The sequence below is a fragment of the Alosa sapidissima genome, chromosome 1, assembly GCF_018492685.1.
Source record: "Alosa sapidissima isolate fAloSap1 chromosome 1, fAloSap1.pri, whole genome shotgun sequence".
In the NCBI taxonomy this organism is placed as follows: Eukaryota; Metazoa; Chordata; class Actinopteri; order Clupeiformes; family Clupeidae; genus Alosa; species Alosa sapidissima.
Genome location: NC_055957.1, coordinates 51,567,935 through 51,592,745, shown reverse-complemented (window position 1 = coordinate 51,592,745; position 24,811 = coordinate 51,567,935). Strand labels below are relative to the sequence as shown.

The following is a 24,811-nucleotide window of genomic DNA, read 5'->3' as shown; positions in this document are numbered from 1 at the left end:
CACCACCACGGCCAGTCGAGTAATTTTTGTGGCCACTAGATGGCAGACACTGTGACTGACGAGCTGTGGACAGACCCAGAGCATCACAGATATGTTGTGTCGCCATAGAGCAGAGGTCAAGCTATTTCCAATATAAACACGTGTGATTGATGATTCGTGGAAAACCACAGGGTTGTTCAAATACGTCTTTATAATTTTTCTCCAAAGTGATCCAAGGGCATGATGAAGATATTCCTGATATTCCTTTAAAATAATATTTGCCTAAAATAAGCATGTCATACATGTAACAGCCTGCAGACATAAACAGTTTTACTGTAAAACAAACACTTATTACCAACTGAATAAAGCTGAAAAAACAAAATGGTTAAGGCTTATACTAAGTTAATGCTATTGAATGACTGGTGTTCAGGAAGACAACCATACATGCTCAGAGGTAGGCAATAGTCGACATAGACTATATGCAAGCAACTCCTTACAAACTTGGAACACAAACTATTTTTGGTCCTTTGAACCATGGAAAAGGAAAGGTAGGTCTCCAGTAAATCTGAATTAGGCCTACCCCAAATGTCAATGACCAGAATAGGAAACAGAAATGTTGGTAATGCACATAAAACGCAAAATGCACATGACAAAAGAGGTTGGCTGACTGCTGACATTAGGGCAGAGCACTGTTACATTAAAATCAGAGCACATTTTCTATCTAGGCCAAGGATGAAAACGGGACAGTCACATCCAAAAGAGTCTCCCTGGAGGACAGATTTCTTAGGGTATATGAACAATGTAAAAGTAAGATGATATTTCAAAACAAAGTTTTAAAAAGCTAATTGAACATAGCCTAAATTATTCCACCAATGATGAACTTGTATAAAGGCATTCGAAAACGACTGCTTTTTACGCTGTTTGATTTCATTGATGAGACTTAGGTCTCTCTCTCTCTCACACACACACTCTCTCTCACACACCCTCCTCTCTCTCGAGCTCGTCGCTTCGCCCCATGTCGTTCTACTATCTTCACACGCGCTTGCTAACCTCTCCGCACTTCTTCGGATCCCCCTCGTCACCAGATGCATTTGAAAATGTTTCGTGGCTCCTACGCACAACTTCACGCCGCTTGACATGACAACGGGTCGCTCTGCATCACTCTTCTCCACTCAAGTTTAGGTTACACCTTGCTTCCGATTGGAGAACTGGAACTTTCGGCACTCCGAGCGTTGTAGTTATGTATAACGCTTGTTGTTTTAAAACCAATTAGACGAGTAGGCTAAGGATATGACATCTGATACAGAATTAATCAATGCAATATAGGCATATAGCCCATCTTAAGGACACCTTAGACAGCTGAAAGTTAGGCTACTTTTAAACGTTTATTGGGGAAGGATGCCTGTTCGACGTGGACACGTTGCACCTCAAAATACATTTCTGGACACCATCATCCGAAAATTCGATGGCCAAAGTGAGTAGTCAACTTATGTATCTTAATGAACTTACAGAAAAACAAGTCTCGGACAAAGTTTGCGCATTGTATAGCCTAGATTAATAAAAGCCTACTTTATTGTACGTTCAAAGAAACAGACAGTCAGTCAGCCTAGCCTAATTCTTGTGGTAATGTCGGCAAATGTGTGAAAAGTACTTTTTTTCTTTAAAGGTAAATCTGATGAATATCTGATCATGTATGAATAGTTTGCTATATAAAGCAGCAGCCGTATGGTAGCCTAGAATTCATATAGCCTACCTACCTGTTTCACGCTCTAGGCTATGCCGAAAAGGTTATTTGAATGAAAACATTACAGTATTTTACATTTTAGCAGTTCTACATTAATGAAAAGCAACAGCCCATATTACATGAAACAATAGGCCTACTGTTAAAGTTAGACATGTGCATATGGGCTTATAGGCTATACTTCTGTAAAAACACACCCTGCACCCATCACTGTCGGAATCACAGCTACTATCTTGCAAAGATATATGGATGTGTTTGGGAGCCAGGTGTTGTCTTCCTAACATTGCTCTGGCCTTGTGTTTCTCCCTAGATCGCAAATTCGTCATTGCCAACGCTCGGGTGGAGAACTGCGCTATCATCTTCTGCAATGACGGCTTCTGTGACATGTGGGGCTACACCCGTGCCGAGGTGACGCAGAAGCCCTGCACCTGCAGCTTCCTATATGGCCCTCACACAGGGCGCCCAGCCGTGGCGCAAATGGCCAAAGCTCTTTTGGGCTCAGAGGAGAGAAAGGTGGAGATCGCACTGTACAGGAAAGATGGTGAGACGCTGTCTGTTTACAGAGTACTATAGTAAGTTTCTTTGCATCATGGCATCAGTGGACAGGCAACTGCAAGGTTGTCAGTAGGCAGTGTCATACATATTCGGTAGGCAGTGGTGCATACAAGTCTGTAGTGCTTTTTCCTGTCGTAATAATTAAGTAGCTAGAAACCTTTTGGTAGGTTGTGTTTATACACATTATAAAGCAACTGGCTAACAAGAAGAAATTCTTAGACAGATGTAAGGGGGAGAGTTTCAGTGGAGCATTCTCTGTTATTATGTTTTGATTAAGCTGTGCTGTGCAGTCAACTGTCTGTCAAAATGATATGTTTTCAAAGCTATACTGGCTTCAATGCTTCAGATCATCGGATTTGATGTGATCCTCTACTGTTTTGTTTTGGTTGTCTTGTGTGTTGTTTTGTCTGACAGTTTTCTCATGTTCCATTGCTATCAATGGTGTTCCTTACACAAAGCATGTGGTTTGCCTGATCCGTGCCTATGGGCAGACATTGAGACTCTGTGACCTCAGGCTCTTCTCATGTGATGTCATGGTGTCAGAGGATAGCCCTTCTTGTTGCTTCTGTTTCCTGTGCCTCACTTTCCCATATGCCCTTTCCAATGAGGCTGTCCATAGATATGGGGGATTACAGACCAGACCAGGTGCTATCCTAATTATGGCTACCCCTGCTGTTCCCTATTTAAAGAATCAGCTTGTCTGGATGATGTATTGATTTTTTAGGACAGGTGGGAGAGTGAGAATAAGAACAATAGAAGCAGAAGACACAGAGTCGTGATCGCTTGAAGGACGATTACTCATAACACGGCTCAAATCCCAGAGCTAACCACTCGATTTTCCTATGGTTGCATAAGAACTGACACAGTGTCCTTTAACATAGAGTATGCATAGAGTACAAAACATAGACCCTGAGGGAAATTAATGTGAGGAAATACCTCACTGAGAAAACGATAGATGGAATTGGAATTGCAGTACGCTTAAAAGGTTCTGTACTAGAGCTTGTACCCAGAATCTCGTTTGCCAGCTCTTAAATGGTTTGTGCTCCATGTAGCTATAGCAACCTGCCTTGACAGGAGTTGGACAAATATGCTGGCATAAGAAAAAGTTCTTCATAGATGTGTTCCAAAGTAACTAACAAGATTTCATCAGAGACCGTAAAGGAGAACCTTTATGGACTATTCTTTAGGGACGAGCACAGAATTGTATTTTTTTGAAGGGGGAAGATTGGGAATTAAAAGTAGCACGAATATACAAATTACTTCAAGGGCAAGGTTTATCTGGTAAGCTGGAGAGCAAAGAGTAGCAGTAATTAAACAGCCCATAATCCCCCCCTCCTCTCCACAGCCTCTCCATGCAGCATTGTTTGCAGTAGAGGCACTCTTGCTTTTTATGATCCCAGGCCCAGAGAGGGTTGTACAGCCAGAAGTCAAAGTGACAGAGTGACCTCTTCCATTGATCCCCAGAGGAGGTCTTAAAAAGAGTACACAGAAAAAAACAAAGCTTGAGAGAATAATTGCTCTTTCAATCAATATTTATTTTTGTAATGATATTGAGAACCTAAAGCATGCGAGTAATGAAGCTGACATTTGTATGCATCTCTCTGAGAGGAGGCCAGCTTGGGGTTAGAGGCTTTGTATTGATTGTGTACTGCAAGTCCTGAGGAGCATACAGACACCAAACACAGCTGCTGTAAGCTTACACATGGGTATGCACCCACTCAGCTGATTCATGAAATCTAATGCTTTTGTATCAAATTACTGTAAGGAATTATCCTTAAGTAGGGAAAAGACTAAAATATTTAGAAGAATTTGCAATGAAGGTTTAAGGCTTTCAATCAGATTGGGGTAAAATAATATTCCTTATTTCCACTTTATTATCCTTTTGTGAGTGAGTGAGTGTGTGTGTGTGTGTGTGTGTGTGTGTGTGTGTGTGTGTGTTTTCTAGTTGTGGATGTTTATGGTACTTATTACCTCAGCCAAGAAGGTTATGTCTCCTGTTAGGCTGTTTGTCTGTCTGTCAGGAGGATTATACAAAACATCCAGGTTGATTTTCACAAACCCTGGTGGAAGTCTAGCGTGGGCCAAGGAAAAATGTATTACATTTTAGAGTAGATCATATCAAGGACCAGATCCAAGAGGTTTTTCCACTTTCTTTAACGTTGTTAGATAGGGCATTTTTTAACATCTTCCAGCCTTGGCGCCATCTGCTGGCCTTGGCATGCTGACCTCGGCGAAGGTCTATACTCCCGAGTGCCCTTCTTGTTATTAATGGCCTTCAGTCTTTATAAACCTTTTTCATTATTTCACAGCAGTTAAACAGACTGTAGTAGTGTTTAGTGTGTTCTATCACAGTATGCTTTCATGGTGATGAGTATTAATTGACTGATCACATTTTCAGATTGATTCGATAATAAGAGTGTCAAACGAATGAATTGAATTTCAGTGCATTTGTAGGAAAGGCAATATCTGACTTGTACTCACTCCCCCAACCTCAGCCACACATAACTGCATGTATTCACTTCAGCCATATGTATTTCACCACCCGTGGAGATCTCTGTTTAATTAAATCCCTAAATAAACCACAAATATTATCTTCAATTTTATACTGTATTTAAGATATTTTTAAGATATTTTTCATGAATAAAGTCACTCTCTTTAATACAAAAAAATGGGGAAGTAAAATGTAATGTAGAATGCCATCAATACTTTAAGGTGAACTTCAACTCATATATTCAGATGATTTTGGTGTTTGTCCTTGTGAAAATCTTCTGACAGTTTTTATAACTCTAGTATTAGAATACTGGAGACTACACTTTAATAATTCTTTGTATAGCTTTGCCTCTCCCAACCTCTTCTGTCTTTTATTGACGATATATTATTTATAAGCCAGATATTCACCCATGGACAACCAATATGCGGTGGCCTCTGGGGTATGACGGCATCACATGGTAGAAATGATTCACAGAGCACCAGAGCAACTGAAAGCAGATTTATCCACACTGTAGAGGCACACAATTTCATTAAGAATTAATGAATATAAGTCAACTTTGGCAGGCACCCTTTTGTGTGGATTTGTATTTAAGAGTAATGATCTGTTGTTTACTTATGAACCTAATGCAAGTTTTACTGCGCCACCCAGGAATAATTTACAAGCCACAGGCGTGATTTACTCTGAACCTTGAGGCTACAGAATATTTGGTCTTATCTTTTAGCTGATATCTGTGTTCTAATAATGTGACTGAATGTGACTGAACACAACTTGTGAGGTTTTGCTGAGGTATCATTGATGTGATTTATGAGTGATGCTGAGACACTGGGGGGTTGTGCAATAAATCTCCAGGAGCCCTGGCTTAATGGGAGTGACCCACCCTCCCCCCATCCCACCCAACCACTAGTCTAACAGCCCGTAATGAAGTTGTCTCCATGGAATGGAGAAGGGCAGGCATAATGATCCTCAGGGCTGTCAGAGACCCCATGCTTGGGCAGTGAGACACCTTGCACAGTAAATACGGTACCTGAGGGTAGAAGAAAATGCTGTACAAAAGAAGACAAAACCGAACATATCAAGGCAACTGAATGCAATGGATTTTTGAAAATTGTCAATTCAACTATTACTGTTGACTTTTCTATGGCTTGTAAGTTTAGATAAGAGCTCCACCAATTTGGATAGGTGGAGCTCTTATCTAAACTTACAAGCCATAGAAAAGTCATTGAACAACCATTCGATTGACAAGATCAGGCACGATCAGTGAGGTATTAGCCTACTGCAAGCGATGAGGGGCTGACGGTCACCTTCATAATTCACATGGGACACATTGGGATTTAACTTGAAATTATCCATCCATAGATTATAGATGCTATGGATAGCATAGGAGAGTTATGATAGCAATGCACACCCATGTGCTGGCATAGTTTAGAGGAATACCGTTTAGGTTTTTATTAGACATAGGAAAAGACTTTCCGATATCAAATCACAAGCATTTGGTTGAGATAAACATCACAGTAAATTCCCACTGCTAGAATAACATGAGAGGGGCGACACAGCGCATGATCCACAGACAGCACCCGTTAAAGAGATTATTTTTGAAATTTCATTATAATGCCCTTGTTCTTCCTCTAGACTTATGCCAGCTTTATTTCCCCCTGAGGCATTATTCATGGACTCACTAAGGTCAACCACTTTCATATGTTGATGAAAGAAAAGAGTCAGTCTTTATTCTCAGCCTGAAGTCTTGATTATCTTTGGTGTGTTTAAATTTAAAAACTCCAAAAAGTCAATACAGAAATTCCTGCAATAACAACTATAGCACTATCACAGACATTTTTTATTTATTGGTGTGGGCAGCAGAGATACAAACAATTCACCTCAGTACCTTTGCGGGCTGACACAATCTAAAGCCTGTACACCAGCTCACAGAGGATGCCCCATCCATCCCTGCTCTGCTACACCAAACTCAACTTGTCTGGGCTTCTCTGAATTTAGAGTCATCCACCTTTAGCACAACAGTATACAGCATAAAGGAGTATGTATCTTGTAAATTTTGAATACATTTTTCAAAATCTATTTTTCAATGATAAATTGCAGTATTCATTTAAACACTAATTTTAGATGTTAAATATGTACTTAATGAGCACATAGATATGTCATTAAATGTGAAAAGAAATTAGGCAACTTCACTTAGATTGAGCATCACAAAAAATGAGCACACCTTTGAGTGATAGTTAGATAGTTCCTACTTAAACTTGTATATGTACAATGGATATAAAGACTTCATGAAGAACCTTCATGAAGCATCTTTCATGAACATTTTTGTGTGAATCATTGAATGATTCATGAATCATTATTTGAAACATACTTTCATGAAGTAACATTTTTTGTTTAAAAGAACCATGGTCATGGTTAGAACCAAAGCAACACTAAAACAAAAATGTACACACAGGGGTAGATTATTTTTCATATTGTATAATGAGGTACTCCACAATGCTTATCCAAGCCAACCTGGAGACCTCTTTGCGATGGCTGTCCTCTTTAGAGTTCTTGCAGATTGACTATCTTTGAGATTTGTCCGTCACCTAATCCTTAGGTTTGTAGGAAAAGGGGAGAATGCAGAGTAGAATCTCTTTGACCTTTGTGAGGTTCCAGTACACTGAGGATTCTAGAGCATAGAGGATGACCCTCATCATCCGTCATAATAATCTGTACATGGCCTCCTTGGCTATAATTAGACAGAGTAATGACTGGAGTCATTTTTGGGGAGTTAATCATTGAACCGTCCGTTTTTCTTCCCTGACCACTCACCAGGGCTACGCAATCACACATAATATTCATGAGAGACTCTGAATGGGAACCCAATGCTAGTGTTTTTCTAGGTCGGGGAATTATGGACACTTACCGTAATTTCCCAACTATTAGCCGCAGCTTACATTGATTTTGCTAAATTTCGAGGTTAATACACGGGGGCAGTTAATATGGCATTAATATGGTTTTGTTTCTTTTAACTTGCATGAAGCACTGTCCTGCTGCTTATACACAATGGGGCTAATACACAGGAAATTACTGTAAAAAGGCTATAGGGTGGGTCCTGCATGGGTAACCCTTGATCAGATATTAGTGTAGATGGCATTATTCAGCTATGTCCTTAGAGACTCGTTATTACATTTACAGCCAGGGGAGTCTAGCAACTCTCCGTTGGCTTGTGAGCTCGAAAAATTAAACTTCTATCAGGCCAATCAAATCGTGTATAGAGTCGTTAGGCGGGCTTAACATAATGATTGATGGGAGAGTTGCAACGGTTTGGCTTGAATTCCCTGCTACTTGAAAACAAAGAAGATGGATGTGGCTGTTGGCGAACAGCGTGACACGAGTTAAGCTTTTTTTAAGTTGGCAAAAGTTTGAACTAGCCAACTAGCTCCACTGGTGGGAAAACGCATGGGACTCATAGCGCTGTCCTATTGCGTGCAGAGGGAATTTGAAAGACAACTGATTATCCCGCCCCTCGGACTGAGCACTGCGAACGGTGAGTGCCCAGACCCTACATTTTAATGTGGGTCTGGCTCGTCAGGCTAGGGAATTGTTCTCTGTGATGACCAACCTTGGCTTAATCGATCACAGCAGAGACCAGTGTCCGAAGGAAAGACAAATGTACAAAAATGGTCAATAAAAGACAATGTCAAAAAGCAACACCACTGAATGGATCTCTAGGTAGCCTTATATCACAGCCATACTTCTTTTAACAGTTTGCTTATTCAAGCACCAATAAGCATCTTAATGCAGGAGGGGTTCTTTAGACACACCTAGGGAAATTTGCCTTTATATTGACGTGTGTGTGGGCTGAGTGTATTATGAATTCAGTCAATAGCTAGTGCTGACTGATTAGTGTCTGTTTCCCAGGGCGTTGATAAGTCATTGGCTCCTCGAGCTGCTAATGCAGTTGAGTCAAACACATCACCATGACTGTTTCCTCTTTCTGTTAGTTCGTGGCAGGCCAATAGATTGACTTGTTGCCTCGTGATATATTTTGTGATAGTAGGATAGTATTTGTTTTATTTTCAGAGGATGTAAAGGAATTTGCAGGAAAGCATAAAACAGGTAGGTTCAATGAAAATGAGTTGAGGGCTAGTGTGACTTTAAATCCCATCATTAATATCAGTTTATATGCGTATGTTATAAAATATGTAATCCCTTCCATGGGCTTAATCTGCAATGGTACTTACATCTAGTTCTGTCCTTGGTTTCGAAAGCTGCAAGCCCACCAATATATGACAGATGTACAGATAAGTCAGACAGCACCTCAAACTTTCTATAATAACAATAATCCCAATATCATAGTGCATTCCATGTTCCAATTTTTCAGAACCGAGTGTATAGCACAGATAGATAGATACAGTACTTTATTGATCCCCAAGGGGAAATTCAAAAAATTTGTGAAAAACAGTGTATTGAGAAGTGTTAATTGTAAATGTTAATTGTAAATGTCCTCTTTCCACTTTTGAGGAAAGAGCGATGAGCAATAGTGTCTGTGGGGAGGCATATTATTATGACCGCCGCGCAGCGAAGATTTTTTTTTTTTCTTTTTTCTTTTTCACATGCCCAAATTTCCTTCAATGATTCCCAGGGACACTAAAAGACCGGGGTACACGAAACTTGGTGGAGTTGTAACCCCACATGGATAGCATGGAACCATCGTTTTTCGTTTTGATCTGTAGCCCCCCCGCTGAATTGGACCCCCCGAAAGGAGGGTAGGGCAGACACAGTTTTCTGTGAATATCTCGAAAACTGTAGGGTTTAGGAGGACCATTTTTTTTGTATGTTGATCTCAAGGGGCCATGTCAACCCATTCCATAACCACTCATTTAATTTATAGCGCCACCTAATTAAACACAAAAAAGTAAAAATGAGGTGTTGTAATCGCAGGTATCTGTGACCTAACATAGTCAAAACTGCACGCAATTGGAAGTGTAGGATCATTATGACACTCTCTGTATGCACGCCAAGTTTTGTGGAATTCCGTTCATGGGGGGCCACACAATAAATTAATTTATGTTACTATACACCAACTGGCCTGTAGGTGGCCGGAGACAGTTTTCTGTGAATATCTCGAGAACCATAGGGCCTAGGAGGTCCACCTTTTTTATGTATGTTGGCATGTCAACCCATCCCATTACCACTTATTTCATGTATAGCGCCACCTAGTTAAAAATTAAAAAGCAAAAAATTAGGTGTTTTCATCACAATATCTTTGGCTGACAAGGTCAAAACTGCATGAAATTAAAAGTGTAGGATCATTATGACACCCTCCAAATGTATGCCAAGTTTTGTGTACTTTCGTTCATGGGGGGCCTTACAATAAAATAATTTATGTTATTCGTTTTGATCTGTAGCCCCCCCGCTGGACTGGACCCCCCGAAAGGAGGGTAGGGCAGACACAGTTCTCTGTGAATATCTTGAGAACTGTAGGGCCTAGGATGACCATTTATTTCCGTATGTTTGCCTCCAGGGGTCATGTTAACCCATTTCATGTGCACACATGTGCACAAACAGATACACACGCACACACATACATTCACAGTAATCATACGTATGACACATACTCACACAGTAGACATATGTACGCATGCATGCACAGGCACATACGCAGGCACACACACAAGCATGCACACACACACACACACACACACACATAACATAAACATGTACATGCACACATGCACACAATTCAAGAATTTCTCAGAATTATGAACAGGCAAGATGGAGGTGGGGTTGTATAAAATTAATTTTACATGTGAAATCTATGAACTAATCATGTTTTGGTACTTGTTGTCTAGCAGATACCAGTGAGAATTGAGTGTGGATAATGCAATTTAGTGAGACAGAATCATATAGGCCTTTCAGCGTGATTTATTTTTGTGGAAAAAATGTGCTGGACTGGGCGGCGGTCATATTTTGTACCGCTCTGCGGTACATCTAGTTTATGAATAGCATCACCACATGGAATGATAAATGTACAAAACTGTACCACAGTGTGTGTGTTTGTCTGTGTGCTAGTGTTTGTTTGTGTGTCTGTTTTTTTTTTGTGTGTGTGTGTGTGTAAACATCAAAAAGCCCCACAGGTCCAGGCATAAATAAGTATAAGTATAAGTATATAAGTATATATACTTTTTTGATCCCGTGAGGGAATTAGTGAAACACAGGGTGAATTAGTGAAACACAAACAGCACACAGTGTACACACAGTGAGGTGAAGCACACACTAATCCCGGCACAGTGAGCTGCCTGCTACAACGGCGGCGCTCGGGGAGCAGTGAGGGGTTAGGTGCAACCCTCCGGTTACAAGTCCAGAGTGCTAACCAGTGGGCCACGGCTGCCCTCGTAAGTCCTAGGCACTGGACACAATTATAAGTGAGATCGGTGATATAGACTCAAGTATACTCTATAGACTAGAGTCTGCACAATACATGCTGCTCCCAAACAGATTTAATGCACATGTAACAGAGGTCGTAATTCGTCCACCGCTCACGGCCCTCGAACCCGCCACCTCGACACACACCGGCATGGGAGACAAACGCTCTAACCACTGAGCTAAAAGCCCAGGCTTCCAACACAGCGGTTAGGGCAACTAGCACGCTAGCTCAGTTCGCCTCCGTTACACACACATGCACATGGTCCAAGCACACACACCTTACTTATGGGAGAGAAAAGGGTTCTCCTCTTTTCTCAGCTCTGAAATAGCCATCCTTTTGTCTTAGCCCAAGAATTATGTTCAAACAAGTCTGATTTGTCATTTTGATGTACTGTATGAGTGATTTGATTTGTTCTTCTTTAATTAAAGTTTTTAATCTCTCTCCTCTTTTTTATTGTTTTAACTGACCCTATGCAAAAATAAGACAGCCAGGTATCTACAGTAGCACATTACCCAGAATTTAGTTACTCACAGTTACTCACAAATTTAACTAAGCTTCAAATCCCCCTTTTCATTCTGTAGGCTACTTTAAAATCAACTACCAGCCAATGAAACATTTTGTTAGATCATGGCAAGCCTTAGAGTAACTTAGAGTGTAAGTAAAATAGCTGTAATTTCCTATAGCAATATCTAGGGGTGGGCGATCGTCTGCGATAATATCGTGATTGTTGTTTTAACAATGTGAAAATTGACATTATCATTACATATGGGGAAAAACACTTGAAATCACGCATTGAAACCCCATACATTCACTAAATCCAAGAGGTGTATGCGGGAGAAGCCCCTGGCTGCAGCAGAGCATGCGTTACATGATCGCTAGTGGGTTCACATTGTCACACGCACGCCTAATGTTTATTTTATGCAGCAGAAGCTTGAGCAGAAGTAGGCCTACTTGGGATTTTGTGCGGCTAGCTAGGCTACTTCTGTTCAAGTAGCATTGATGAGACAGTCACGTTTTTTCCTACACGGTATTATATGGAGAGAAAACATTAGCCTTTGAGTATTTTAATAGTCAGTTGTAAACAAAGAACTCTTCTCATGTAACCCTTTTTAAATGGACTGAAGTTCGATCTATTATCTACATTTATCAATATATGCTAACCGTTAGCGTCTCTATGGGATTTCTCATATACATTAGCCATAAGCTAACACATTAGTTTCTATTCTGTAACTTGGAATGCTAGCCTTACATGATTGGTCTTAAACAAAACATCGAGGGAAACTAGAAAATGTAATTTTGAGGAAATTACCAGTGCATGAAAATGCAAAACATACTGTATATTAGTTGAGTAGTTTAAATAGTTAAATTATTTAACAGTAAATTATTGTAGTGAGGACATTTATTTTGAAACCGTTGTGGCCAGAGGAAATAGTTGAACAGGATCTGTAGTCTTAACTTAAAGGAACCATATGTAAGATTGTGGGCAAAACTGGTACTGCAATCACTTTCAAATTACTGTAGACTGGTTTATCCCCTCCCCCTCGCCCCTGACACGAGATTGCCAACCCAGATGCCGAAACACTACTGACTTTGTGATTAGTAGATAGGTGGAGGGTGGCGCATCAGGCCAAAACACAACATGACATGACAAAACACAACATCAACATCAGTTGAGGGCTGCAACTTTACTTTTTAAATGACAATATCCTGGCCGGACTACTGTTGTCAGTGATATAAGTATTTGAAATTAACATGATTTCTTAATGTCTAGTGACATTTCAGGGCCATTTTATGATTAATTGAAATACATTTTTACATATGGTTCCTTTAAAGGTGCCATGTGTAATGTCCGGCAAAAAATCAATTCATACTCCACATTCCATAAAAGATGGGGGCAGTATACCTCCAGAAAGTGAGTTGGTCTACCCTAGAGTAACAACCGAGACACGTGTATTGCAGTTTGGCTGGCGGTTATGTTGCCCGCATACCGCCTCCCTGGCCGAAACTGGTATTATGACACCTGTCGGGCTGTGGCTAGTAATTTAGCATGCTAATTCAGGTTGATATCTCTGTTGCACTATACCTTGTCATTTTTTTAATGACATCATCGCCCTTATTTCTTCTCATTCTTTTAATACGTGTAGCTCATTTTTTAGATATTTTTACCTCAATTCTTACACATGGCACCTTTAAGAGAGCCAGATTGTATGCTTAAAGCCTAAGACAGAGTATATAGTTTAAAAGTTAAATGTAGATAGTGTAATGGATGTTGATAAGACAGAAAGTTGAATGGATGTTGATAGGCAGATTGTTTAATGGGTGGATGAGTGAATGGTTTGAAGAGGATGAATGTTGGATGGAATGTGTCTTATCCTTGTAGAATGGAGAGACACAGAGAGAGTTGGCCTAGTTCAGCAGAAAGCAGTTGATACAGGTGCAATCAGTTTAACTGGCTTTTTGATGGGGCCTAGTTGAGCAGCTGGAAGTTGATACAGGTGCAAATCAAGTTAATTAGCCCATTGTCTATGGGGAAAAATAAGATTGTTTTTTATTAATATCTCAAAAAGTATAAAGTTTACAAAAGTGAAAAATACATTCCTCAAGTGTCCTTTTCAAGACCTACGTTACAAAGTTTGAACGAAGTTTCTACGTTAAACGGTTGAAGCTGAATTAGACACAGAAATTTGGTGGGAAGAATAACTAGAAAATGCATGAAAATGCAAAACACACTGTATAGTAACATAAAATGCAAAACAAATTTTTATTTGGAAACAGTTGGCAGGAGTCATAGTTCATAACAACTGACAGTTGAAATGGCTGAACAGTTAAATAGTTGAGTAGTTTAAATAGTTAAATTATTTAATGGTGAATTATTGTAGTGAGGACATTTATTTTGAAACAGTTGTGGGCGGAGGAAATAGTTGAACAGAATCTGTAGTCTTAAGAGAGCCAGATTGTATCCTTAAAGCCTGAGATAGTTTAAAAGTTGACTGCAGATAGTGTAATGGATGTTGATAGGCAGATTGTTTAATGGATGTTGATAGGCAGATTGTTTAATGGATGTTGATGGATAGTTTAATGGGTGGATGAGGAATGGTTTGAAGAGGATGAATGGATAGACAGTTGGATGGAATGTGCCTTATATCCTTGTAGCCTGTATCACCTGGTAATCTGGATTACAGATTACCTGACCGAGCGACCACAGTTCGTCAGACTGAAGAACTGTCTCTCTGACACCGTGATCAGCAGCACCGGAGCACCACAGGGAACTGTGCTTTCTCCAGTCCTGTTCACCCTGTACACATCTGACTTCTGCTACAACACCAAGTCATGCCACATGCAGAAGTTTTCTGATGATACTGCAATTGTGGGGTGTATCAGGAACGGGCAGGAGGAGGAGTACAGGAGCCTGGTGGAGGACTTTGTGCAATGGTGCAAACTCAATCATCTTCAACTCAACACTTCAAAGACCAAGGAGATGGTGGTGGATTTCCGCAGGTCTAAGCCCACTCTGCTACCAGTCCACATTGATGGGGTCAATGTGGAGGTGGTTAGCACCTACAAGTATCTGGGTCTCCACCTGGACAATACACTGGACTGGTCAGCCAACACTGATGCACTCTACAAGAAAGGGCAGAGCAGGCTGTACTTCCTGAGGAGGCTGCTGTCCTTTAATGTGTGCAGCAAGCTCCTCAGGATGTTCTACCAATCTGTTGTTGCCAGCGTCCTCTTCTATGCAGTAGTATGTTGGGGAGGAAGCACAAGGAAGAAGGATGCGTTGCGAATTGACAGGCTGGTAAGGAAAGCTGGCTCTGTAGTGGGAGCTGAACTGGAGTGCATCACTTCACTATCTGACAAAAGGACCCTGAACAAACTGATCAACATCCTGGACAATGAGTGTCACCCACTCCACAGGACTATTGTTACGCAAAAGAGCCTGATCAGCTGGAGACTTCGCTCACTGCCTTGCACAACAGACAGACTGAGAAAGTAATTTGTCCCCAGGGCCACTGAACTGTTCAATGCTTCAATTAAGGGAAGAGGAGAGATAGACTTCTCTGCATAGTCTGTCTGCCTCTTCACCCCCTCCATGTTTGGATACTGTCTGTCCACTAGCCACTTTTACCACTGTCTTCTGCCTCACTGTTTGCGTGCTATATTAGCACATTAGCACATATGCATAACCCCTCCCTCCATGCCACAGCCGAACTGTGGCCACACTTATACCTTTTCTTAAAATAGTTAAATATATAGATATATAGACTTTACTTTATTTCTGCATTGTTGCACTGTTGGACTTACTCATTTGCACTATCACCATGACACTCACTCACACAGAGCACCTTACCTTACCTTACTATGCATAGAGAATCACAGGCTCAGTCCCTGCCTCAGTCATTGCAAGCGCCTCTGATTGATTAATCACCACTATGTGGATACTGTTTTTAGAATTGATTTAGATTAAGTGTTAGTATAATTTGTATTTTAGTATATTTAGCATATTCTTTATCTTTTACTGTCCTTATTGCTTAGTTGTGTTTTTATATTATATACTTTAATTACTCTTTCTGCTGTTAAAGAATGGGTTTGTGTTGTCTGTATGCTGCTGAGACCTTGAATTTCCCCTGGGGATCAATAAAGTATCTATCTATCTATCTATCAATCTAGAATGGGGATACACAGATAGAGTTGGCCTAGTTGAGCAGAAAGCAGTTGATACAGGTGCAATCAGTTTAACTGGCTTTTTGATGGGGCCTAGTTGAGCAGCTGGAAGTTGATACAGGTGCAAATCAAGTTAATTAGCCCATTGTGATGTCATAGTGCCAATGCAAAGTCTATGGGGAAAATAAGCTTGTTTTTTGTTAATATCGCAACAAGTATAAAGTTTACAAAAGTGAAATTTTTTTGAGGCGCTTACTTTAGGTTACATTGGCAACATTTTCACTATATATCAAGATTAAACTTAGACAAGAAAATGTTTCACTTTGCCATTTCACACATTTTAACCTAATATGGCGTTAACTAAAAAGCATAATAGATTCAAAGCCAACTCTTACCATGCCTCAAATTTGACGTTAGGTTTCTAACAAGACTTTGGATGAAAATCAATGTGGTGGTGGTTATGTCGCTATTTTGCACACTTGCAGACTGCTGTTCATTTCTCCTTTGACTTGTCAGATACATCATCTGTGAAGCCAAACATTATTATGTTTTGGTATAAACGTATAGCCTTCCATATTTGCAAGTTAGCCTACCTCAGTCTGTCTCATTTGATCTGGCACTTGCTGTTGGTCTGTCGCGTCGCGTCACTTGGTAGCCTACAATGACAGGTTCGCTCGCGTGACGCATGCAACAGCACCTAAGCAGATTTTCTAAAATCGTAAAGTTAACTCCTTAATATCTATTAAAAAAATAAAAAGTCAAGTCATTTCAAGTCATGTGTCTCAAGTCTAAGTCAAGTCTCAAGTCATGAATAGCAAGTCAAGTCGAGTCTTTTATACATGTTGATCAAGCAAGTCTCAAGTCTTAAAAAATGTGACTCGAGTCTGACACGAGTCAAGTCATGTGACTCGAGTCCCCCATGTCTGGATGTACCGGTACTCTGTTGGTCTGCTTAGTTTTGAATCCTAAGTAAAGGTTTGAAAGGAACTTCAGCTTCAGACTTTCTCTTGGGAAACTGTTAGGCCTGTTTATCTTCTCTAATGTAGCTGGCTAGACCATGTCATTGATACACCCACAAGTGGGGGCAGAATTGGAAATGTGTCATAGAGTGGTATTGGTTGAATTGGTTAAAAAGTCACAGGTTAGGTTATTGGCTATTATTGCAATGATGCTATTTATAAATAATGAGCTGTAAAGTAAGTCAGACTTATACAAACCATTTTTTAAAGGATATGGTTTCTGGTTTTGAGTCTGAACTGGATAATTTCCCGATCCCACCCTATCTCTCTCTCTCTCTCTCTCTCTCTCTCTCTCTCTCTCTCTCTCTCTCTCTCTCTCTCTCTCTCTTTCTTTCTTTCTTTCTTTCTCTCTCTCTCTCTCTCTCTCTCTCAAGTAGGCCTACCAAGCGGACGTAGGCTAGCTCACCCCTACTTTCAGCATTCCCAGAGAAACTCCATGCATGGTTTCGTTTTTGTTTGGGAAACAGGCTGCCCCAACTTGTTTCCCGTTTTCGGAGCCTGTGCTGCCTACAGAAACCGTTTTTTCCCCCAGCTAGCAGTCGTGAAGAGATGAGTATGACAAAAAATGTTATGGGCTTGAAATCGCAAATAATCGCTTACTGTAGGCTACCTCATAAAAATATACTTTAAAAATGGTCAATACTTTTAAACAGGGACTTATTAGGAAATCCCCTCTTCCTTATTACTTCCTTATAGCCTACACTTAAGAAACGAGCTTCTTTCAACAAGACGCGTAATGAGATGTCAATCATCAGTACACTGCCAGAAATAGCAAATGAAATATGGGGTGGCACCTGGGCTGTCAAATCAGATTTCAGGGATTTCCGGACACCCCTTTGGCTCTATGTCTGTGACGAAGGGTTGGCCCCTGCAGACCAAAACATTCTCTTACTTCTTATTGGCCCAGGGGGGCTACATGCACACCAAGTCTCATCTGTGTCAGTCTCCCAAGGAATTCCCAACCAAAAATCTCTGGGGAAAAAAGGAATAAAAAACTGTTCCAAACATTATGATCATGCTGTACATGCACTAAATGCACATGCACTTGTGAGGTCATCATATGCTGACATGACCTAATTTGCATTGAGCTCCATCTTTTTTTATTTTTTTAAAAATTATTTAGATACTGAGTATGGTCCCTACTGTGACAGGCTGTAATCTCAGGAGTCATAGGCTAAGTCATACATCTATTTTAAATTTTATCACCCCTCCAACAGGTGTTAACAATGTGACTGTGACTTTTAACAAATGATAATGGCAGTGTCTGTTATTTTGTTGTATGGAATAAATATGTTGAATATTTCGTGTTCCTCTAGTTGGGACGTGTGGTAGTGCTACACTTGATATTTCATTTCTTTCCTGCGTTCTGTACAAATTAAAGATGTTGATACCACATTTAGTCCTCCTTAGTTACAGTATATTCATGGAGTCTTACCTTATTTTGAGGGGAAATTTAAATACAAAAAATAGGCTACATTACTCTGCTTAATTAAATATTTTTGATATGGACCCATGGTCAAAAACGTTCCACAGCATAATTTTGGGCTATTCCATATCAATAGTGTAAGACATCAAAATGTTATTGTCTAAAACAGGAAGCCAATTCAGATAAGACATGCATGCATGCATTACATAATTTGTTGAATTTTCATTTTCATTTTCAAGTGCAATATATCATTCCATGACAGAGTGGGAGAATGAATTACCATGCAGATTAGAGGAGAAGCATGGTTCGCTGAAACAGAGGGCTGCATTGTAAGCATTTCAACATTTAGGCATGGCCTATTATATCTAAGGTAGTGTGCTCTGAGCTCTCTGAGTGGGGTGATATCGGCTCTCCTTTTGGTGTTGGGGTGAGATGCAGCAAAACCCTGCTAAAGTGTACTAAAGTCATAACATAGCTCTCCAGTATAATCAAATTCTCATTATGACTATAGTTAATACATAATGAATAATATTACTTAATAATTATTGTTTTAAGGTTCACATCGCTACTGTTGTGAGGTTCACATTACCAGAACAAGCCAAAAAGTTCAAATTACTTGGGTTGGAAACATTCCTTTTCAAGTTAGCACCCAATACAAACTCTGAATTGGTTTGATGGACTGTGTAGCCAATAAGGTTAGAGGATCTCCTCCAGTGTGATGAGTGTGGGGTGAGGGATGCCACAGGCACAGGGCCGACACCAGTAGGGGTCAGGGGACGTCCAGCAGCAGATGGTACAGCCATTCCTGGGCGTACCCTGGCGTTCCCTGGCACTGAGGCAGACCTTGCTGATATCAGGGAACTGTATTAAAACAGCATCCAGCACACTAATCCCAGAGACAATGCAGAGGCTCGCGCACGTCCTCTCTGGCCTTCAGGGTGGCGCAGGCCCAGGGGTACTGCTGGCTGGGCAGGCATAAGACAGGTCAGGAGGTGGGGAAGTTTTAACATTCACAGTGCACAGCCAGATCTAACATGGCTAATCTTAAAAGCCTACATGGAATGAATGTCACTATAGTTTTCCTATATTGTGAATGAATAATACAAATTACAATGACAGTTCGGTTTATCAGTACATTTGTGGTTATTCCAAACATGAACGTTGACTTTATACATCGGATGGATGAAATCAGAAATTACGGTAAGAGATTGTGTAAGTTCTAACTTGTAACATGTAACTTGTTCATTGAGTTGGATGTGCTGCTTGCTGTTGTATGGCTCCCTCTAGTGGAAATTAGAGAAGTGTGCAGTGTTGATTGTGAGCACAGCCATGTTCCCTCTGCCAGATCCACTGTGGCATTTAGGCAAATTCTGTGATACCTCTATGGAAATATTCTGTCCACGCCAGTACATTGATTGAAGTAAAAGATTTAAATGTCCTGCCTTAACGCAGGTGTATATTTGTGTGCCCTCTCCAAACAGGTGTCTGCTTTCCCTGCTTCGTGGATGTGGTCCCGGTCAAGAACGAAGAAGGCCTGGTGATCATGTTTATCTTGAACTTTGAGCTTGCTGACCCCCCAGTGAACTCTTCCCCCAGCACAGAGCTCAACCACAAGCTGCCCATTCCATGGCTCTCCATTGGTATGGCATGTCTGCTGCTTAAAATGTATGGTTGTCATGGCTGCTGTGCTGCCCTATTTGACTTGAAAATATTATTTACATGAATCAGGAGAGAGAGAGAGTATAGAGCACGTATAACAAGTCATCATCAATGGATGTGTAATTTGAACCACCTTTCATATATTTCAGCTGTGTTTTATGTTTCCTTCTTTTTGTTCATTTGGTTTGTGTTTCTTTTCTTCATTCTTTCAGGTCGGCGCGGCGGGTTCCGGCTGCGTTTGCCTCTGCTGCACTCCATGAGTGGCAGCAAGCACTCGCTGCAGGGCGACACCGAGTTTGGCCTGCCTTCCATGGGTCGTGAATCGGTAGCCCTGGACAAGCTCATGTCCCTCCAAGAGCACCAGGAGCTGGTGGCCCCACAGCCACCTCTGCTCCTATGGGAAGAGGCTTCCCAAAGCGCCTCCAGAGCCCCCCAGCAGCGGCAGCAGCATCAGCGGCATGAACAGCAGCATCAACATCAACAGCGGCATCAACATCAACAGCGGCATCAACATCATCAACAGCAGCGGCAGCCCCAGTCGCCAGCCCTGCGGAGCCCCCTTTCCCAGGGCCTCTCCCAGTCCTCCCCGCGGCTGGACACAACGCGACCTGCGGACCTGCCGTCCAGCTGCGAGAGCCTGTGCAGCCTGCAGCCCATGCGCTCGCCCCGCCACTTCACCTGGGACGGCAGGCTGACCACACGGCCCAGCAGCACAGGTCAGAGGTGATCACCACCACCACCAACACCATGAACCTCACCACCACTCCCTGCTGGTTCCTCCGTATTCATACATCTCAACACACAATTAATGTGTGGGGCAGCCGTGGCCTACTGGTGAGCACTTGGACTTGTAACCGGAGGGTTGCCAGTTCGAACCCTGACCAGTAGGCACGGCTGAAGTGCCCTTAAGCAAGGCACCTAACCTCTCACTGCTCCCCGAGCGCTGCTGTTGTTGCAGGCAGCTCACTGAGCCGGGATTAGTGTGTGCTTCACCTCACTGTGTGCTGAGTGTGTTTCACTAATTCACGGATTGGGATAAATGCAGAGACCAAATTTCCCTCACGGGATCAAAAGAGTATATATACTTATACTTATACTTATACTTATACTTATACTTATGTGTAGAGCTGTAGAAGGCAATACACGCAGGCAAGCATAGTGTTCACTCCTCGTACGGAGCTGGAAGAGTTCTAGAGATGTGGAGGTGAGTGGGAGCGGAGGGAAACAGTGGGAGGATAACAGGGGTGCTGTCTGCAGAGATGGGACTGCTAAAAGAGAGAGAGAAAGAGAGAGAGAAAGAGTAAAAGAGGGAGAGAGTCAGAAATTGAGCGAGAGTTAACTTTGAAATTTGAATCCACCCCCTGAGATCTCTGCCCTACGCAGGAGAGTCCTTCTCTTCTTTTGCATGCCGGTGTTTTCCAGTGGAAGTGCAAAACGCCTCCCACACACACACAGCCCGTGTAGATGACGCAGACCCTGAGAGACCGAGAGCAAAGCGGCATGTTTAGTGATAGCACTAGTGATAGACTCACACACAGGGAGAGGGGAAAGTAGATGAGGTAGGACACACAAGTTGGACACACTAGTTGAGTTTGTTTCTTGTGGTGATTTAGAGATACCACATAATCACATACTCTCCTCGCAGAAACAGCTCTTTTGCTCTCTCTCTCTCTCCCTCTCTCCTCTTTCTCTCTCTCACACACACTCTGTCTTTCTTTCTCTCTCTCTCTCTCTCTCTCTCTCTTGCTCCTTCAGGTGCTGTGACCAATAAAGTGGGCATGCAGAACTCCACCTCAGACTCCGACCTGATCCGCCGACGCTCCTTCAGCAGGAGCCAGAGCTTTGGCGACTCTAAGACGGACCCCTACGTCACCCACCCGCCCGGCGAGATCGACATCATTGCCCCCTGCAAACTCATAGATCGCACCCACAACGTGACCGACAAGGTCACCCAGGTAAGTCAGAAACTAAAGCGCATGATTGGCTGCAAACAAATGTGTGCTCTATTTATCTGTGTGGTTTGAATTAGCTGGAGATGGGGTAAGCAGTGGCTTGGCTGTGAGAAATGAGTTGGTTGTTTGTGAGGTGATGGTGATGCTGACTGTTGCACTTTTTATATCTGTTTGAGCTTTTACTGGCAGGTCTGTCCAGGCGCAGAAAGAGAAAATTCTGACTTTTCTCATTGACCGCTCTCTTCAACCGTCAACCTATTTTTACAGTTTGACTCAGAAATGTCACAGTTTCACTAACCAAAGTCAGCAACAGTACTTCTTTCACAAATCCTGCCACTGTGCCAAACTGTGGGCCAGCTGTTCTGGTCATGGCTTTTTTTTTGTTACTGTGTGTTCACCACAATACTAGGTCAAGGTTGTCGGACTACAAGCTCGAACGCAGTGCCTGGTGGGCCAACAGTGCTGCTTGCCAATTGGGTCCAGTCCAGCCAGTGGGTGTGGGCCCCTTCAGAGTCAGATTAGTCCCAGTAGGGCTCACTCGTGTCAGGAGGTCACATGGCAGCTCAATGTCTTCCCTGCACTGAGTGGACTATTACACGCGAGTCGCAACATTATGACAGAGTGATCCATAGCCACAACCCATTTATCATTACTGCTGCAGAATTAACCCACCATTACAGGGGCCGGCTGCGCTTCCCTCGGGGTTTACAGGGAAAATATGCAGGACATTCGAATGCCGGTCATCCTACCTACTGTGCTGAGTGACCATAGCAGTATTCACATGGAATATCGGCATGTAGTGGCATACGTCAGCCTTGTTAGTAGGTAGGTAGATAGGTAGACAGATAGATAGATAGATAGATAGATGCATAGATGGATGGATAGATAGATAGACAGATGCATAGATGGATAGATATATTGATGGATAGATTGAAAAATTGGAAAAATTCAACTTGAACTGTACAATGTCAGACCTCATATATAACATATGGACACACTGTGTGAGCAAGCGTAGACATTGTAGAGTGCACACAGGCACAGAAGATAAAAACAAAACACGCAAGAATATAATCATGTGAATGATTACATTTATTATAAAAATAATATTAACTTTAGTGTCTATGAAAGATAAAAGATCAAAATAATATGTAAGGGATAATGGACGACACGGTGGTCTGTTCACAGAAGTTAATGCACGGTCGAGGTTGTAAAACGGCCCCGACGCGAAGCGGAGGAACGAAAGTGGTAAGTGCATTAATTTCTGTGAACAGACCACCGTGGAGTCCATTATCCCGCTTATTCCACTGTTGCCACTTGCATTGTGTTCATTTCCTGTTACAATTTAAACGTTTTAATCGCTAAAACTGTCTTGTTTGTAGAACTACTTTCTTCCGACACATATCAACTAATTTCTAACTAACTTGCAGGACAAACTGCCGTTAATAGTTCTAAATGGATGGTTGCTACGGCCAAAGGCCAGTCGTTAGTTCTATCTCTCCCGTTGTCAAGCGGGCATATCCCAAGATTCTGATGAACTTTAGCTTTGAAACATCGCTATTTTACTTAGCCTGCTGTCATCCATCTAGCTAAAAGCCACCTCCGTCATATGCTACAATGTTACTATGTTCTGAACGTCTGCATTTTACAGCACGGATGCAACGTGACGGTTTATTTAAACTTCACAACGACTCGAGTTCAGCGAATTACGTACAGTTAATGGTCGTTCTAAATTACGTAGGACAATGGAAAATTCAACCAAGCAGTGGAATAAATATATATAATAATATATAATATTTTGATATTTTATCTTTAATAGAATATATAATATATTGTACTGTATATATGTCTACTTTTTCAGTTATGTGCCTATAGCCTTGGTGTGACATGCTGTGCTGTCTCACACTTTTTACATCTACGTAATTTAGATAGATAGATAGATAGATAGATAGATAGATAGATAGATACTTTATTGATCCCCAAGAGGAAATTCAATTTGTAACAACTCCTGACAGTAAGACCAGCAGAATATGAGAAAGATCACAAAGGAATCAACCTGCCAAAAATAGAGCTTTCTAATCAATGACTTTCATTGCTGTCTGAAATAGATATGTTAACTGTTAAAGATACATCTTCAGAAATGCATCATACTTTGCACTGAGACATTTCTGGGTTTCCATTCACCTTCTTAATTTGCATTTTGATCATTCTAAATTAGAAATCCTGACTGGAAACACTTGAAATTTGTATGCAATATCCTAATGTGCATAAACATTCAGAATTAGAATCAGAAACATTTTAGGTACAATGAGATTAAAAATTATGGAAACAGTGTATACACATTACATTTCCACATACAGTACGTGATTATGTAAACGGTCTTTTACAAAGACGTCCCCTCTCCAGCTGTACCTGCAGTGTGCCTGTGTTGAGCTGTGGCTGCCTGTGAGCGTTTAAGTGAGTGTGATTGACTGAGGTGCAGCTTGGAGGCCTAGGGCCTTTGACTGATTCCCCAAGGGCCGCTGCACAGCTGTGCAGAGGAGAGGGAGCGTGACGCAGGATCGACCTGCGGAGTTACCAGCATGTCCTTGAGAGGCATGCACACACTCATCCTTCCCTCGACACACCACGACCTTGAGTACATCATCTCAGGTCACATGTTAAAGTAGCATCTTCCAAAGCTGACGCAAAGCTTGGCTTTCGTCCATGATCCTGTTAGTGGCTTGCTGTTTCCATTTCACTTTGTCCCTTTTGAGTTTTGGTAAGACACTGCAATTTTCTTATTTCTGCTAAGCAAGCCTTATTTACATATTTTTGGCAATAAAGCATTAATGATCTCGTCGGTGAAAATAAAAACTGTGAGAGCCTACTGTGAGAACTGTGAGAAAAAAAAAGAGTGAGAGCCTAATTCATTTAATAAA

The 24,811-nt window shown here is 41.5% G+C and overlaps 1 protein-coding gene across 1 annotated transcript in view; it reads left to right on the top strand.

The window, feature by feature from the left end:
* Positions 1-1,073: 1,073 nt before the first annotated feature.
* Positions 1,074-24,811, top strand: part of kcnh2a (potassium voltage-gated channel, subfamily H (eag-related), member 2a) — a 51,001-nt gene continuing 27,263 nt past the window's right edge. The window contains exons 1-5 of the mRNA XM_042106152.1: positions 1,074-1,453; positions 2,031-2,261; positions 19,764-19,922; positions 20,154-20,657; positions 21,697-21,896. Of these exons, the coding sequence (XP_041962086.1) occupies positions 1,378-1,453; positions 2,031-2,261; positions 19,764-19,922; positions 20,154-20,657; positions 21,697-21,896 (1,170 nt within the window). The 5' untranslated portion in view covers positions 1,074-1,377. The remainder of the gene's footprint in view (positions 1,454-2,030; positions 2,262-19,763; positions 19,923-20,153; positions 20,658-21,696; positions 21,897-24,811) is intronic.